Source organism: Alosa pseudoharengus, unplaced genomic scaffold (genome assembly GCF_046254945.1).
Source record: "Alosa pseudoharengus isolate Yale_2024_CS ecotype anadromous, Long Island Sound unplaced genomic scaffold, YU_APseudo_1.1 YU_APseudo_1.1_scf_6, whole genome shotgun sequence".
Lineage (NCBI taxonomy): Eukaryota > Metazoa > Chordata > Actinopteri > Clupeiformes > Clupeidae > Alosa > Alosa pseudoharengus.
The window spans coordinates 1,872,512-1,887,511 of NW_027468848.1; the positions used below are offsets into that span (position 1 = coordinate 1,872,512).

General features: G+C 47.6%; 1 protein-coding gene across 1 annotated transcript in view; it reads left to right on the forward strand.

Moving 5' to 3' along the window:
• pappab (pregnancy-associated plasma protein A, pappalysin 1b) overlaps positions 1 to 15,000 on the forward strand; it is a 166,893-nt gene that overhangs the window by 57,510 nt on the left and 94,383 nt on the right. The window contains exons 8-9 of the mRNA XM_076270144.1: positions 2,457 to 2,803; positions 4,102 to 4,277. Of these exons, the coding sequence (XP_076126259.1) occupies positions 2,457 to 2,803; positions 4,102 to 4,277 (523 nt within the window). The remainder of the gene's footprint in view (positions 1 to 2,456; positions 2,804 to 4,101; positions 4,278 to 15,000) is intronic.

The following is a 15,000-nucleotide window of genomic DNA, read 5'->3' on the forward strand; positions in this document are numbered from 1 at the left end:
TAGCGGGCTGAAGGTTTAGCTATATGAGGTGGCAGTGTTGTTTAGCGGGCTGAAGGTTTAGTGGTGTGAGGAGGTGGCGGTGTTGTTTAGCGGGCTGAAGGTTTAGCGGTGTGAGGAGGTGGCGGTGTTGTTTAGCGGGCTGAAGGTTTAGCTATATGAGGTGGCGGTGTTGTTTAGCGGGCTGAAGGTTTAAATAAATGAGGTGGCGGTGTTGTTTAGCGGGCTGAAGATTTAGCGGTGTGAGGAGGTGGTGGTGTTGTTTAACGGGCTGAAGGTTTAGCTAAATGAGGTGGCGGTGTTGTTTAGCGGGCTGAAGGTTTAGCTATATGAGGTGGCGGTGTTGTTTAGCGGGCTGAAAGTTTAGCTATATGAGGTGGTGGTGTTGTTTAGCGGGCTGAAGGTTTAGCTATATGAGGTGGTGGTGTTGTTTAGCGGGCTGAAGGTTTAGCGGTGTGAGGAGGTGGCGGTGTTGTTTAGCGGGCTGAAGGTTTAGCTATATGAGGTGGCGGTGTTGTTTAGCGGGCTGAAAGTTTAGCGGTGTGAGGAGGTGGCGGTGTTGTTAAGCGGGCTGAAGGTTTAGCTATATGAGGTGGCGGTGTTGTTTAGCGGGCTGAAGGTTTAGTGGTGTGAGGAGGTGTCGGTGTTGTTTAGCGGGCTGAAGGTTTAGCGGTGTGAGGAGGTGGCGGTGTTGTTTAGCGGGCTGAAGGTTTAGCTATATGAGGTGGCGGTGTTGTTTAGCGGGCTGAAGGTTTAGCTATATGAGGTGGCGGTGTTGTTTAGCGGGCTGAAGGTTTAGCTAAATGAGGTGGCGGTGTTGTTTAGCGGGCTGAAGGTTTAGCGGTGTGAGGAGGTGGCGGTATTGTTTAGCGGGCTGAAGGTTTAGCTATATGAGGTGGCGGTGTTGTTTAGCGGGCTGAAGGTTTAGTGGTGTGAGGAGGTGGCGGTGTTGTTTAGCGGGCTGAAGGTTTAGCGGTGTGAGGAGGTGGCGGTGTTGTTTAGCGGGCTGAAGGTTTAGCTATATGAGGTGGCGGTGTTGTTTAGCGGGCTGAAGGTTTAAATAAATGAGGTGGCGGTGTTGTTTAGCGGGCTGAAGGTTTAGCGGTGTGAGGAGGTGGTGGTGTTGTTTAGCGGGCTGAAGGTTTAGCTAAATGAGGTGGCGGTGTTGTTTAGCGGGCTGAAGGTTTAGCTATATGAGGTGGCGGTGTTGTTTAGCGGGCTGAAAGTTTAGCGGTGTGAGGATGTGGCGGTGTTGTTAAGCGGGCTGAAGGTTTAGCTATATGAGGTGGCGGTGTTGTTTAGCGGGCTGAAGGTTTAGCGGTTTGAGGAGGTGGCGGTGTTGTTTAGCGGGCTGAAGGTTTAGCTATATGAGGTGGCGGTGTTGTTTAGCGGGCTGAAGGTTTAGCTAAATGAGGTGGCGGTGTTGTTTAGCGGGCTGAAGGTTTAGCGCTGTGAGGAGGTGGCGGTGTTGTTTAGCGGGCTGAAGGTTTAGCTATATGAGGTGGCGGTGTTGTTTAGCGGGCTGAAGGTTTAGCTAAATGAGGTGGCGGTGTTGTTTAGCGGGCTGAAGGTTTAGCGGTGTGAGGAGGTGGCGGTGTTGTTTAGCGGGCTGAAGGTTTAGCGGTGTGAGGAGGTGGCGGTGTTGTTTAGCGGGCTGAAGGTTTAGCTAAATGAGGTGGCGGTGTTGTTTAGCGGGCTGAAGGTTTAGCGGTGTGAGGAGGTGGCGGTGTTGTTTAGCGGGCTGAATGTTTAGCTAAATGAGGTGGCGGTGTTGTTTAGCGGGCTGAAGGTTTAGCGGTGTGAGGAGGTGGCGGTGTTGTTTAGCGGGCTGAAGGTTTAGCTATATGAGGTGGCGGTGTTGTTTAGCGGGCTGAAGGTTTAGCGGTGTGAGGAGGTGGCGGTGTTGTTTAGCGGGCTGAAGGTTTAGCTATATGAGGTGGCGGTGTTGTTTAGCGGGCTGAAGGTTTAGCGGTGTGAGGAGGTGGCGGTGTTGTTTAGCGGGCTGAAGGTTTAGCGGTGTGAGGAGGTGGCGGTGTTGTTTAGCAGGCTGAAGGTTTAGCTATATGAGGTGGCGGCACTCAGATGCGCAGGAGAAGACAAATGTTTTTACACACACTGTTGTCATGGCCACCGTAAAATCCCAATTATGGCTGAGGTATGTGGAACTCTGTAGGTCCACCTGGAAAAGCAAGAACTTTCCTGGAAAAGACGAGAACTTTCGCTCCTTCCTTCAGCACACAACGGCTCATTTTGTACTGTATGTTTGTGTGCAGTTTTTTATATTACATGTAATTAGCATTTATCGTAAGTATGTTGACAATGTGTGAAAGTAACTTCTAGGAGAAAGTCTTGGTTTATTTTAGAGGAGCTCCAATTGTCCATTTGTTAATCAATACCACCAGCTTACTGACTGTGTCATTACCCCCCCCCCTCTCTCCACACACACACACACACGGCAGGCCCGCCGGACGTGGAGCAGGTGTGTGAGCCGAGCGTGCTCACCTGGAGTCCGAGCGCAGGGCAGGACGTGGGCAGTGTGGGCGTGGCCTCTTGCCCTCCGCAGGGCTGCATGCTGCAGCTGGAGTTCCGCCACGCGCTGCGCGCCGACGCTCTGACCCTCTGGGTCACCTACTTCTCTCCCGAGGAGACCGCCGCGTTGCCCGCCATCCACAATGTGCTGCTGCTGACCACGCCGGGCGGCCGCAACCTGTCGCTCGGCCCGCAGGACGTCTTCTGCGACGCGCCACTGACCCTCAAGCTGCCCAGGGCGGTCCGCGACGGCCTCGAGGACGTCTACGCCGTGCAGGTAGGCTTGGGAATCGGTTCCAGGTATCGGTGAGGAACCGGTTCCAAATGTTCCGATCCATCGGAATCGTACACATCCAAACGTTAACGATTCCAATACAAAGCTTTGTTTTAGAAATGTTTACTTTTTTAGAAATTTTATATTTAAATTTAGTATTTAAATTGATATAGTAGTTTAGTATTTAAATTGCCCCTTGGGGACAAATGAAGTGCTTTGAATTGAATTGAATTTAATTGAATTGTATTCAACTTCTGTATTGTTATTGCACACTTGATATTCATTCTCTAAAACCACTTTAAATTAGACATTAAAAGCCAACAACTCTCAAAGCCATCCTATAAGTGATAAGGAATCGCATCGACAAGCAGAATCGACAATGGCATCGATATCGATGATTTCTTAACGATGCCCATCCCTACGTGTGTGTGTGTGTGTGTATATATGTATATATATGTGTGTGTGTGTGTGTGTGTGTGTGTGTGTGAGTGAATCGACAATGGCATCGATATGGATGACTTCTTAACGATGCCCATCCCTACGTGTGTGTGTGTGTGTGTGTGTGTATATATATGTGTGTGTGTGTGTGAGTGAATCGACAATGGCATCGATATGGATGACTTCTTAACGATGCCCATCCCTACGCGTGTGTGTGTGTATGTATATATATATGTGTGTGTGTGAATCGACAATGGCATCGATATGGATGACTTCTTAACGATGCCCATCCCTACGTGTGTGTGTGTGTGTGTGTGTATGTATATATATGTGTGTGTGTGTGTGTGTTTGAGTGAATCGACAATGGCATGGATATGGATGCCTTCTTAACGATGCCCATCCCTACGTGTGTGTGTGTATTTATATATATGTGTGTGTGTGTGTGTGTGTGTGTGAGTGAATCGACAATGGCATGGATATGGATGACTTCTTAACGATGCCCATCCCTACGTGTGTGTGTGTGTGTGTGTGTATGTATATATATGTGTGTGTGTGTGTGTGTGAGTGGTGAATCGACAATGGCATGGATATGGATGACTTCTTAACGATGCCCATCCCTACGTGTGTGTGTGTGTGTGTGTGTGTGTGTGTGTATGTATATATATGTGTGTGTGTGTGTGTGTGTGTGAGTGAATCGACAATGGCATTGATATGGATGACTTCTTAACGATGCCCATCCCTACGTGTGTGTGTGTGTGTGTGTGTGTGTATGTATATATATGTGTGTGTGTGTGTGTGTGTGAGTGAATCGACAATGGCATGGATATGGATGACTTCTTAACGATGCCCATCCCTACGTGCAGGTGTTCACCATGGAGCAGCACCTGGAGGTCGACGGCGTCATGATGTCCTCGGGCCCCGACTGCCCGCTGTGCCGCGCCTGCCGACCGCTACGCTACCGGCTGCTCCGCCAACCGCCCTTCAGCCACGCCCCACACGGGGTACTTGTGGAGGACGGCAACCGGAGATACGTGGACAGGTGAGAGTGTAGACCCAGACAGGTGAGGGTTTGGACCCAGACAGGTGGGCAGTTAAACGGGAGGACAGGTGAGGGTGTGGACCCAGACAGGTGGGAGTTAAACGGGAGGACAGGTGAGGGTTTGGACCCAGACAGGTGAGTGTGTGGACCCAGACAGGTGGGCTGTTAAACGGGAGGACAGGTGAGAGTGTGGACCCAGACAGTTGGGCAGTTAAACGGGAGGACAGGTGACTGTGTGGACCCAGACAGGTGACTGTGTGGACCCAGACAGGTGAGGGTGTGGACCCAGACAGGTGAGAGTGTGGACTGGACTCAGACAGGTGAGTGTGTGGACCAAGACAGGTGAGGGTGTGGACTCAGATAGGTGAGTGTGTGGACTCAGACAGGTGAGTGTGTGGACTGGACTCAGACAGGTGAGGGTGTGGACTGGACTCAGACAGGTGAGTGTGTGGACTCAGACAGGTGAGGGTGTGGACTCAGACAGGTGAGTGTGTGGACTCAGACAGGTGAGTGTGTGGACTCAGACAGGTGAGGGTGTGGACTCAGACAGGTGAGAACTGAGATAGGAGGTAGCAGGACAGGTAAGTGTCCATACTAACTGGTTCGGGTTATACTGTAGGTAAGAAGAGACAGGTCATCATAGGTGAGTGGAGTGGAGGTGGGCAGAGAGGCAGTTGCAGGTAAGCAGGCTGCTCAGGTGTGCTCAGGTGGGCAGTTGCAGGTAAGCAGGCTGCTCAGGTGTGCTCAGGTGGGCAGTTGCAGGTAAGCAGGCTGCTCAGGTGTGCTCAGGTGGGCAGTTGCAGGTAAGCAGGCTGCTCATGTGTGCTCAGGTGGGCAGTTGCAGGTAAGCAGGCTGCTCAGGTGGGCAGTTGCAGGTAAGCAGGCTGCTCAGGTGGGCAGTTGCAGGTAAGCAGGCTGCTCAGGTGACCCAGGTGATGGCAGAGACAAGGCAGCTGAGATACCTGCCTGGCTTTGTCCACCATGGGCCTCCCTGCTGCAGGACTTGACCCCCCGTCACACACACACACACACACACACACACACACACACACACACACACACACACAGACACACACACACACACACAGACACACACACACAGACACACGCACACACCACACACACACACACAGACACACACACACACACACAGCCAGAGGCAAGAGAGTCAGCAGTTAGATGCCTGCAGTTTGGTGTGGAATAGTACTGAATAGTGTCAACAATTGCTTTTAGTGTACAATTGAAATGCATCAAGATGGTGTGTGTGTGTGTTCCTGTGTGTGTGTGTGTGTGTGTGTGTGTGCTTTCCTATGTGTGTGTGTGTGTGTGTGCTTTCCTATGTGTGTGTGTGTGTGTGTGTGTATGCGCTTTCCTATGTGTGTGTGTGTGTGTGTGTGTGTGTGTGTACGCTTTCCTATGTGTGTGTGTGTGTGTGTGTGTGTGTGTGTGTGTGTGTTGGGAGTGGGACAGTAGTGGTCGGAGACTCCTGTGATGTACCATGGTACGGTTTCATTTTGTCTTTCTCCAGTGAAGTGTGATGCCTTTAGAAAGATACTCCAGAAAGCACACACACCATGTTCAAAGCACGTTCTCTCACACACACACACATACTCTCTCTCTCTCTCACACACACACCGTGTTCAAAGCACGCTCTCGTCTCTGCATTATCCCGTAACAAATGAGGGTGCTGCTGTGGTGTGCTGGGACGCCTTTATGCCCCACTGGCTGACGTGGGCCTTGAGAACAAAAGGGGCGCCCAGTTTAGCCCGTCAGGAGGCGGCTTTGTCTCGGCTTTGTCTCGGCTCTTTTGTACAGGATCGAGGAGGAGTTCTCTGCAGCACGCTGAATAGGAGTGGAGCTGTCCCTAGACCTCTACTTACCTTAAAGCCCTCTGCAGCGTAACTGACCCTTTAACATGCTACCCTCTGCAGCGTAACTGACCCTTAAACATGCTACCCTCAGCAGCGTAACTGACCCTTAAACATGCCTCTGCAGTGTAACTAACCCTTAAACATGCTACCCTCTGCAGCGTGACTGACCCTTAAACATGCTACCCTCAGCAGCGTAACTGACCCTTAAAAATGCCTCTGCAGTGTAACTGACCCTTGAAGGGATATTCCACCATTTGGGGAATTACACTCATTTTCCACCTCCCGTTGAGTTAAATAATTGATTTTTACCTTTCTCCAGTTCATCCAGCCGTTCTCTGAGTCTGGCGATACCACTTTTAGCTCCAGCCTAGCATAGATCATTGAATATTAAACCATTAGCATGTCACCTGCTAGCATCACATTTAAAAGTGACTAAGATTTCCGGTAATTTTCCTATTTAAAACTTGTCTCCTCTTAAGTTAGAAAGTGTAATAAGACCAACGGAAAATATAACGTACCGATTTTTAGGCTAATTTGATGGAATGGAACTATACTGTCATTCCAGCATAATAATCAAGGAACACCATTCGCGCAGCATCATGCAGCCCCGTAGGCTAACTTCCAGCAACAAGGTTAAGCTGCAGCAGACAAATTGGTTAATGACTGGAGTATTACATTTGCGGGAGGGAGCGGGACATCATGTTTCAGATGCGGGCGGGAGCGGGACCTAATGTTTCAGATGCGGGCGGGAGCGGGACCTAATGTTTCAGACGGGACATCATGTTTCAGATGCGGGCGGGAGCGGGACTCAGATGCGGGCGGGAGCGGGACATCATGTTTCAGATGCGGGCGGGAGCAGGACCTAATGTTTCAGATGCGGGCGGGAGCGGGACATCATGTTTCAGATGCGGGCGGGAGCAGGACCTAATGTTTCAGATGCGGGCAGGAGCGGGACATCATGTTTCAGATGCGGGCGGGAGCGGGACATCATGTTTCAGATGCGGGCGGGAGCGGGACTAAAAATGGCACATTATTGCGGGAGCAGGCGGGAGTGGGGCAGAATGTTGTGGGAGCGGGCGGCCGCAATACTAAAAAATCTGTCCCGCGCAGACCTCTACCTTAATGTTATCTTAGACTTTTTCAGATGTACTGAATTACTTGTTACAGACCTCTAGTTGGCCGTTCAGTGTTTGCAGTCCAAAAAAAACCTCTGGTGTTCAAACACAGCCCTGCTTCTGTAAATGGGAAACTAACACAATGGCTAAGGAGCTGGGCTAGCATTAGGGTTGCCAACTTCCTCAACCCCATATGAGGGACACTTCACTTCAAATTTTGTTGTTCTCATGATTTCCTTTTAAAAGTTTATTATATTAAAAAGGTGAAATTACAAATTACCAATGAATCACAAGCCAGCTGGAAACTTCCACCCTCTCTCCCTCTCGTTCCCAATTAAAACGAGTAGCATAACGTTCAAGTTAGATCTGCTGCATAATAGAGAGACTGAGAGGACCCAAAAAGTATCATCCTTATGTAAGATGCTGTTGCTGCATTTTGACATTGTAATCGTTCTCTAAGAAGAGTGAAAAGCAGTTTGCAGTAAATCTTCTCTGGCTAAATTGTGGTGCCCCTTCTGTCCCTTGGTGATGTGCGCACAGTGCGAGATGCGCGTGGTTGCGGCGCCACTGGACACTTTGTTCCAGGTGCGTTTACAGTAGCCTACTATTGACAAGTTAACAAGGCCGATGAGCTGTGATTGAAAATCGGGAGTGGTGCTGTCCCTGACGGGACAAATCAAAATCACCCAAAATACGGGATGTCCCGCCCAATTCGGGACGGTTGGCAACCCTAGCTAGCATGCAGTAGCATAGTGGCTAAGGAGCTGTGCTAGCATGCAGTAGCATAGTGGCTAAGGAGCTGTGCTAGCATGCAGTAGTAGTGTGTAGTGGTTAAGGAGCTGGGCTAGCGTGCAGTAGTAGCGTAGTGGTTAAGGAGCTGGGCTAGCATGCAGTAGTAGTGTAGTGGCTAAGGAGCTGGGCTAGCATGCAGAAGTAGCGTAGTGGCTAAGGAGCTGTGCTAGCATGCAGTAGTAGTGTGTAGTGGTTAAGGAGCTGGGCTAGCATGCAGTAGTAGCGTAGTGGTTAAGGAGCTGGGCTAGCATGCAGTAGTAGCGTAGTAGCTAAGGAGCTGAGCTAGCATGCAGAAGTAGCATAGTGGCTAAGGAGCTGGGCTAGCATGCAGTAGTAGCGTAGTGGCTAAGGTTGCTAGGTTACGGAGACGCTGGCGAGACACGCCGCTCCGTCTGGCACCATGTTTTTCTGTTTTTATGTAATGTTCGTAATTTTATGTAATGTCATGTTCATTTTTTTTATTGATTTGTGTAGTTAAATGTATTCTCTCTTTATTTACGTTAGTTTTGATGGTTTTCGTGTTATTCTTAGTCCCTTTAACGTTACTGCTTCCAAGTCGGCTGATGTCGTTAAAGTTGGTCCATTGGGAGTTTGCTATGGCTAACGTTAGCTTTTGCCCTGGACTGACATTCTTCCATCCATCCATCCGTGAGCGGTGCTGCACTTCACTGTCTGGTCGAGGAGATTTCTCGGGACAGCTGGACCTAGATGCTACTCTGCGAAAGATCTACCGCGGCCGCCGAGCTGCTGCAGACCTGCGAGCTGCCATCTGCCTTCCCTGGAGTCTGGATTGTGCTGCTAACGTTTGAAACTACGTTGAAGAACTGCAATCTCTCGGAGCATCAAACTGTCGCTGTCATAAGTCCACCGAGTTGCTGATCTGCAAGATCGCCCACGACTTCAGACGGTTATGCCAGAGAGGGTTAAAGCAGGAACTTTGGTTATGCTTCCAGTGATCTAGCTAGACTGCAGTCTAACTGTTACAAGTAGCCTAGGGCCTACTAACATCACTTATTGAAGGCCTGTTAACGTTAAATCCTCCGGTTTGGTCTGAAGACACAGCTGTAGCTACATATCATTGCCATTGGACTGAGTGGGACTAACGTTAACACGGACTTTTCTTTATTTTAATTTCTTATTTATTTATTTATTTTATTACTTGTTCATTTTTGTTTGTTGTCTGTCTTATATGTCTACCGGTGTCTAGGGTACGCTGGCGATTACTTTTGTCTTGTGCGTCTTTTGTAAATTTGTTTGTTGGTCTTGATGTCACGGGAACGCTGGCGACTACGCCGCTCCGTCTGCCATTTTGTCTCAATGTCTACTGTGTAAAGCGACCTTGGGTGACTTGAAAGGCGCTATGTAACAAATAAAATGTATTATTATTATTATTATTAAGGAGCTGGGCTAGCATGCAGTAGTAGTGTAGTGGGAGGAGCTGGGTTCTGTTCTGTTCTTGTCTAAAGTTTGAAAAGTTTGTGAAATGCAGGCACAGACTAATGACTCTGGTGCAAACACACAGATTCTCAGACACACACACACATATAGACTAATGACTTTGGGTACAGACACACACACACAGACTAATAACTCTGGGTACAGACACACAGGGTGCAGACACACAGAGACACAGACTGTGTAATGACTCTGGGTACAGACACAAAGGGTGCAGATACACACAGACACACACTGTGTAATGACTCTGGGTGCAGACGCACAGACACACACTGTGTAATGACTCTGGGTGCAGAAAGGGCTCAGCCTGCTAGGTCTGGCGTGCAGATTTATGGTCCGGTTTTGGTTGAGCCAGGCTATGTTCTAGGTCTGGCGTGCAGATTTATGCTCCGGTTTTGGTTGAGCCAGGCTATGTTCTTGGAAGCAAAGTGAGAGGCCTGATCAGCTGGCTCTGCCTCCAGGAAGCCAGTAATTCAGTCCTCACTCGCTCACTCGCATGTGAACAGAGAACAGGGCTCAGGGCAGCAAGAGAGAGGAGAACTCTGCTGTGTTCTGTTCTGTTCTGTTCCGCTGTGTTCTGTGCTGTTCTGTTCTGTTGTGTTCTGTTCTGTTGTGTTCTGCTGTGTTCTGTTCTGTTGTGTTCTGTTCTGTAGTGTTCCGCTGTGTTCTGTGCTGTTCTGCTGTGTTCTGTTCTGTTCTGCTGTGTTCTGTTGTGTTCTGCTCTGTTCTGCTGTGTTCTGTTGTGTTCTGTTCTGTTCTGTTCTGTTGTGTTCTGGTGTGTTCTGTTCTGTTGTGTTCTGCTCTGTTCTGCTGTGTTCTGTTGTGTTCTGTTCTGTTGTGTTCTGTTGTGTTCTGCTGTGTTCTGTTCTGTTGTGTTCTGTTCTGTTGTGTTCTGCTCTGTTCTGCTGTGTTCTGTTGTGTTGTGTTCTGCTGTGTTCTGTTGTGTTCTGTTCTGTTGTGTTCTGTTCTGTTGTGTTCTGTTCTGTTGTGTTCTGGTGTGTTCTGTTCTGTTCTGTTGTGTTCTGCTGTGTTCTGCTGTAAGCCCCCACCTGTAGTCTGATCTAGTCTGGTGTTTTGCGTCTGCACTGCATTGAGTCATTTAGCAGGATGGCGCTGTCATCCAAAGCCACTCGTTGCACAGCCATTCTGTGTAAACTATTAGAAGATTTCTAATAGTAAACTATTAGAAGTACAACAGCACACTATATAAACAATTAGAAGATTTCTCAGTACAACAGCATACTATATAAACTATTAGAAGATTTCTCAGTACAACAGCTTACTGTGTAAACTATTAGAAGATTTCTCAGTACAACAGCTTACTGTGTAAACTATTATTCTGCTTGGACAGGCCAACCCCTCTCTTTGCTTCTATATGTCCGGCATCTTTAACGTGATGCTGCTGGGCCTGTTTGGACCCTACGGGTCATACTTGTCTTTTGGACACACACTACGGGTCATACTTGTCTTTTGGACACACACTACGGGTCATACTTGTCTTTTGGACACTACGGGTCATACTTGTCTTTTGGACACACACTACGGGTCATACTTGTCTAAGCTTTGCTGGTTGCTGACCTGAATCTCTCAGCATGAACCCCCAGGTAGCCATCTAAACTCTGGAAAGATATTACTACAGGTGTACAGGTGTGTGAGAACAGGTAGCCATCTGAACTCTGGAAAGATATTGCTACAGGTGTACAGGTGTGTGAGAACAGGTAGCCATCTGAACTCTGGAAAGATATTGCTACAGGTTTACAGGTGTGTGAGAACATGTGCAAACACACCACCCACAAAAAAGTTTGAGAGCGGTGACCGCAAACAAAAATCAGACAGTGTTATTTGGACTTGCCGATGTTTTCAGACACGGAAACGCTGAGTAAATCAGGGTGTGAGTCTCCTCCAGGCTTCAGGATTTTCGTCTGAAAAGACAATAAACATTTAGCCTCTGATTCATTAGTCTCACATGAGAGAACATGGCCTACAAGAGTACTTAGCGCCCGTGAGTTATGAGAGGCTGTAGTCCTCCAGCGGCCGCTGGGCTGTCCTAGTTGTGATTGTACGTGCCTGTGATGAAAGATGCAATTGTCGTCTGTGCGCTTAGGGCCAAGCATAGCACCATTACTGCAGCTACCAAGGTGCTTGATGACATCATCTGTGACCTTGACAACAAGATGAGCTGTGCTGCCCTGTTCATCGACTTGTCAAAGGCCTTTGACACAGTTGATCACTGTATCCTGCTCAAGAGGCTCCGGGACAGTGGCTTGGGCATTAAGGCAGTTGAGTGGTTCGAAAACTATCTTGCCAACAGAACTCAAACTGTAGTTGTCGATGGGCATAGTTCTGCTCCTCTGGGGGTCCGACGAGGTGTCCCTCAAGGGTCTATCCTTGGTCCGGTCCTATTTACCATCTATATAAACACCATCGCCTCTGTTGCAGATGATAGCAAAATACACCTCTATGCAGACGACACAGTTCTATATTGTTCTGCCACCACCAATACTCAAGCTTATCAATCGTTACAGCAGTCTTTTAATTTATTACAGGCCACCTTCATTGAACTTAGACTGGTATTAAATGCAGTCTTTTAATTTATTACAGGCCACCTTCATTGAACTTAGACTGGTAATAAATGCAGTCTTTTAATTTATTACAGGCCACCTTCACTGAACTTAGACTGGTATTAAATGCTGGTAAAACTAAGGTGATGCAGTTCACAAAGTCTCGCACAGTACCCGCACCAACCGCCCTAACCATTTCCACACTGGATGGGAAGTGTGTTGAAAATGTTTCATCTTATAAATATCTTGGTCTGTGGATTGATGAAAAGCTAACCCTTAAAGTTCATATTGATTAGTTAGTGAGAAAGCTTTGAGTAAACCTCGGCTTTTATTTTAGAAATAAATCCTGTTTTACTCTCCAAGCTAGGAGGAAACTGATCAGTGCCACTTTCCTACCAGTCTTGGACTATGGGGGTGTTATTTATATGCATGCTGCCTCTACCACACTGCACGCACTTGACACAGTCTACCATGGTGCACTACGGTTCATTACTAATGCCAAGTCACGCACTCATCACTGTCGTCTTTATGAGATGACTGGTTTTAGCGCTTTAGGTCTGCGTAGATGGTTCCACTGGCACATTTTTATTTATAAAGCTATTAATGGTGATTTACCCAGCTATCTTACTAGTCTGCTGACTTGGAATCATTCCATTTACAATCTGTGCTCCGTTAACCCTCTGGCTCTAAATATCCCACGTACAACAACTGAATTTGTTTTGAAGCTTTCTGTTTTTATCCCACTTGGACATTTTAAACAGTTACTTAAACGATCCAAATCTGAACAGTGCACATGCTTCCAATGACCCCTTTATGTGATTTTTATATTCCAAATCTGAACAATGCACATGCTTCCAATGACCCCTTTATGTGATTTCGATATTGTTTTTACATGTACTGTAAATCTGTTTATGTGATTTTGATATTGTTTTTACATGTACTGAAAATCTGTTTATGTGATTTTGATATTGTTTTTACATGTACTGAAAATCTGTTTATGTGATTTTGATATTGTTTTTACATGTACTGTAAATCTGTTTATGTGATTTCAATATTGTTTTTACATGTACTGTAAATCTGTTTATGTGATTTCGATATTGTTTTTACATGTACTTTAATCTGTTTATGTGATTTCTATATCGTTTTACATGTACTGTAAATCTGTTTATGTGATTTTTATATTGTGTTTACATGTACTGTAAATCTGTCTTGCTTGTTGTGTCACTGGCTTGTGTCGCTGTTTTTTTGGTCTGTCTAGTCCTCATGTCTTTCATCTATGTGATTCTGTCCTTATTAGTCTGTCTTGTCATCAATGTTTCTGTGTAACTTGTGTATCTGTTGCCCCAGGGCTTGAGCTCGCTCACCACACGTTTATGATATATATATTACTATACTATATGCTATATATATATCTGCAGTGTAAACTCAAGGGCTTGATATATATATATATTACTATACTATATGCTATATATATATCTGCAGTGTAAACTCAAGGGCTTGATATATATATATAAATTTGGGGGGCAGCCGGCTTCTTCCAACAGAGGAGCTCCAGCATGCTCAAAATGTGGTGCCCCCCCCCACACACACACACACACACACACATACCCCACCCCCCTGCACCCCCACACACACACATCCCCCCCCCCACACACACATACCCCACCCCCCTGCACCCCCATCCCCCCCCACACACACACACCCCACTCCCCGCACCGCCCCCCCGTCCCACACACACACACACACCCCTGCAGCAGCAGCAACTGGATGATCTATTGGCTGTCCAGAGATCAGGAGAGGGCTGGGGTTTCCTGCTGTTTGGGGCTCGCTCTGTCGTCGAGGCAAAACGCTAACACTGTGGTGCTCTCACAACTTCATTTGTGCTGTCAACCCCCCTACACACACACTCACTCACACACACACTCACTCACACTCACACTCACACTCACTCACTCACTCACACACACACACACACACACACTCACACTCACTCACACACACACACACACACACACACACACACTCACACATAGTCATACACACACACACACACACAGCCCACCCCCCCCCCCCCCACACACACACACCCTGTCTGTTTCCCTTTCTCTTTGAAACAAATACCTAATCCCCCCCACACACACACATGTTCCTCACACCTCGGCTCTTTTGATGGCAGATTAAAGTTTCCTGGAAATGAATGACCAGGAAAGGATCAATAGGAGGCCTAGGAGATCAGGGAGAGGAGGGTCCAGAAGGGGAACCCTGAGTGTGTGTGTGTGTGTGTGTGTGTGTGTGTGTGTGTGTGTGTGTGTGTGTGTGTGTGTGTGTGTGTGTGTGTGTGTGTGTGTGTGTCTGTGTGTGTGTGTGTTTACTTGTCCATACATACATATGTACGGAACCCTGAAGGGGTCATTGCAAGATATTTTTTGGTGTATACCCATAAAGCACGCACTCATATTTTTTCGTACACGTTTTACTAAATTGTTCACACGTTTTACAAAATAGTGCACACATTTTACTAAATTGTGCCCTCATTTAAATGTTTGTAAATTGTGCTCTCATTTAAATGTTTGTAAAATGAGCGCACAGTTTAGTCACACACACACACACACACAAAAAGATGTGCATGTAGTAGCTTCATGTTGGCCCAGCAGAAAGAACAAAACAACCATCAGTACAGGTGTACACGCTTCAGGACTGGACCTCTAGGGGTCAGTACAGGTGTGTGTGCGTGTGTGTGTGGGTCAGTACAGGTGTACACGCTTCAGGACTTGACCTCTAGGGGTCAGTACAGGTGTGTGTGTGTGTGCGTGTGTGTCTATGCGTGTGTGCGTGTGTGTGTGTGGGTCAGCACAGGTACACGCTTCAGGACTTGACCTCTAGGGGTCAGCACAGTGTGTGCGTGTGTGTATAGTAGTATATATACTCT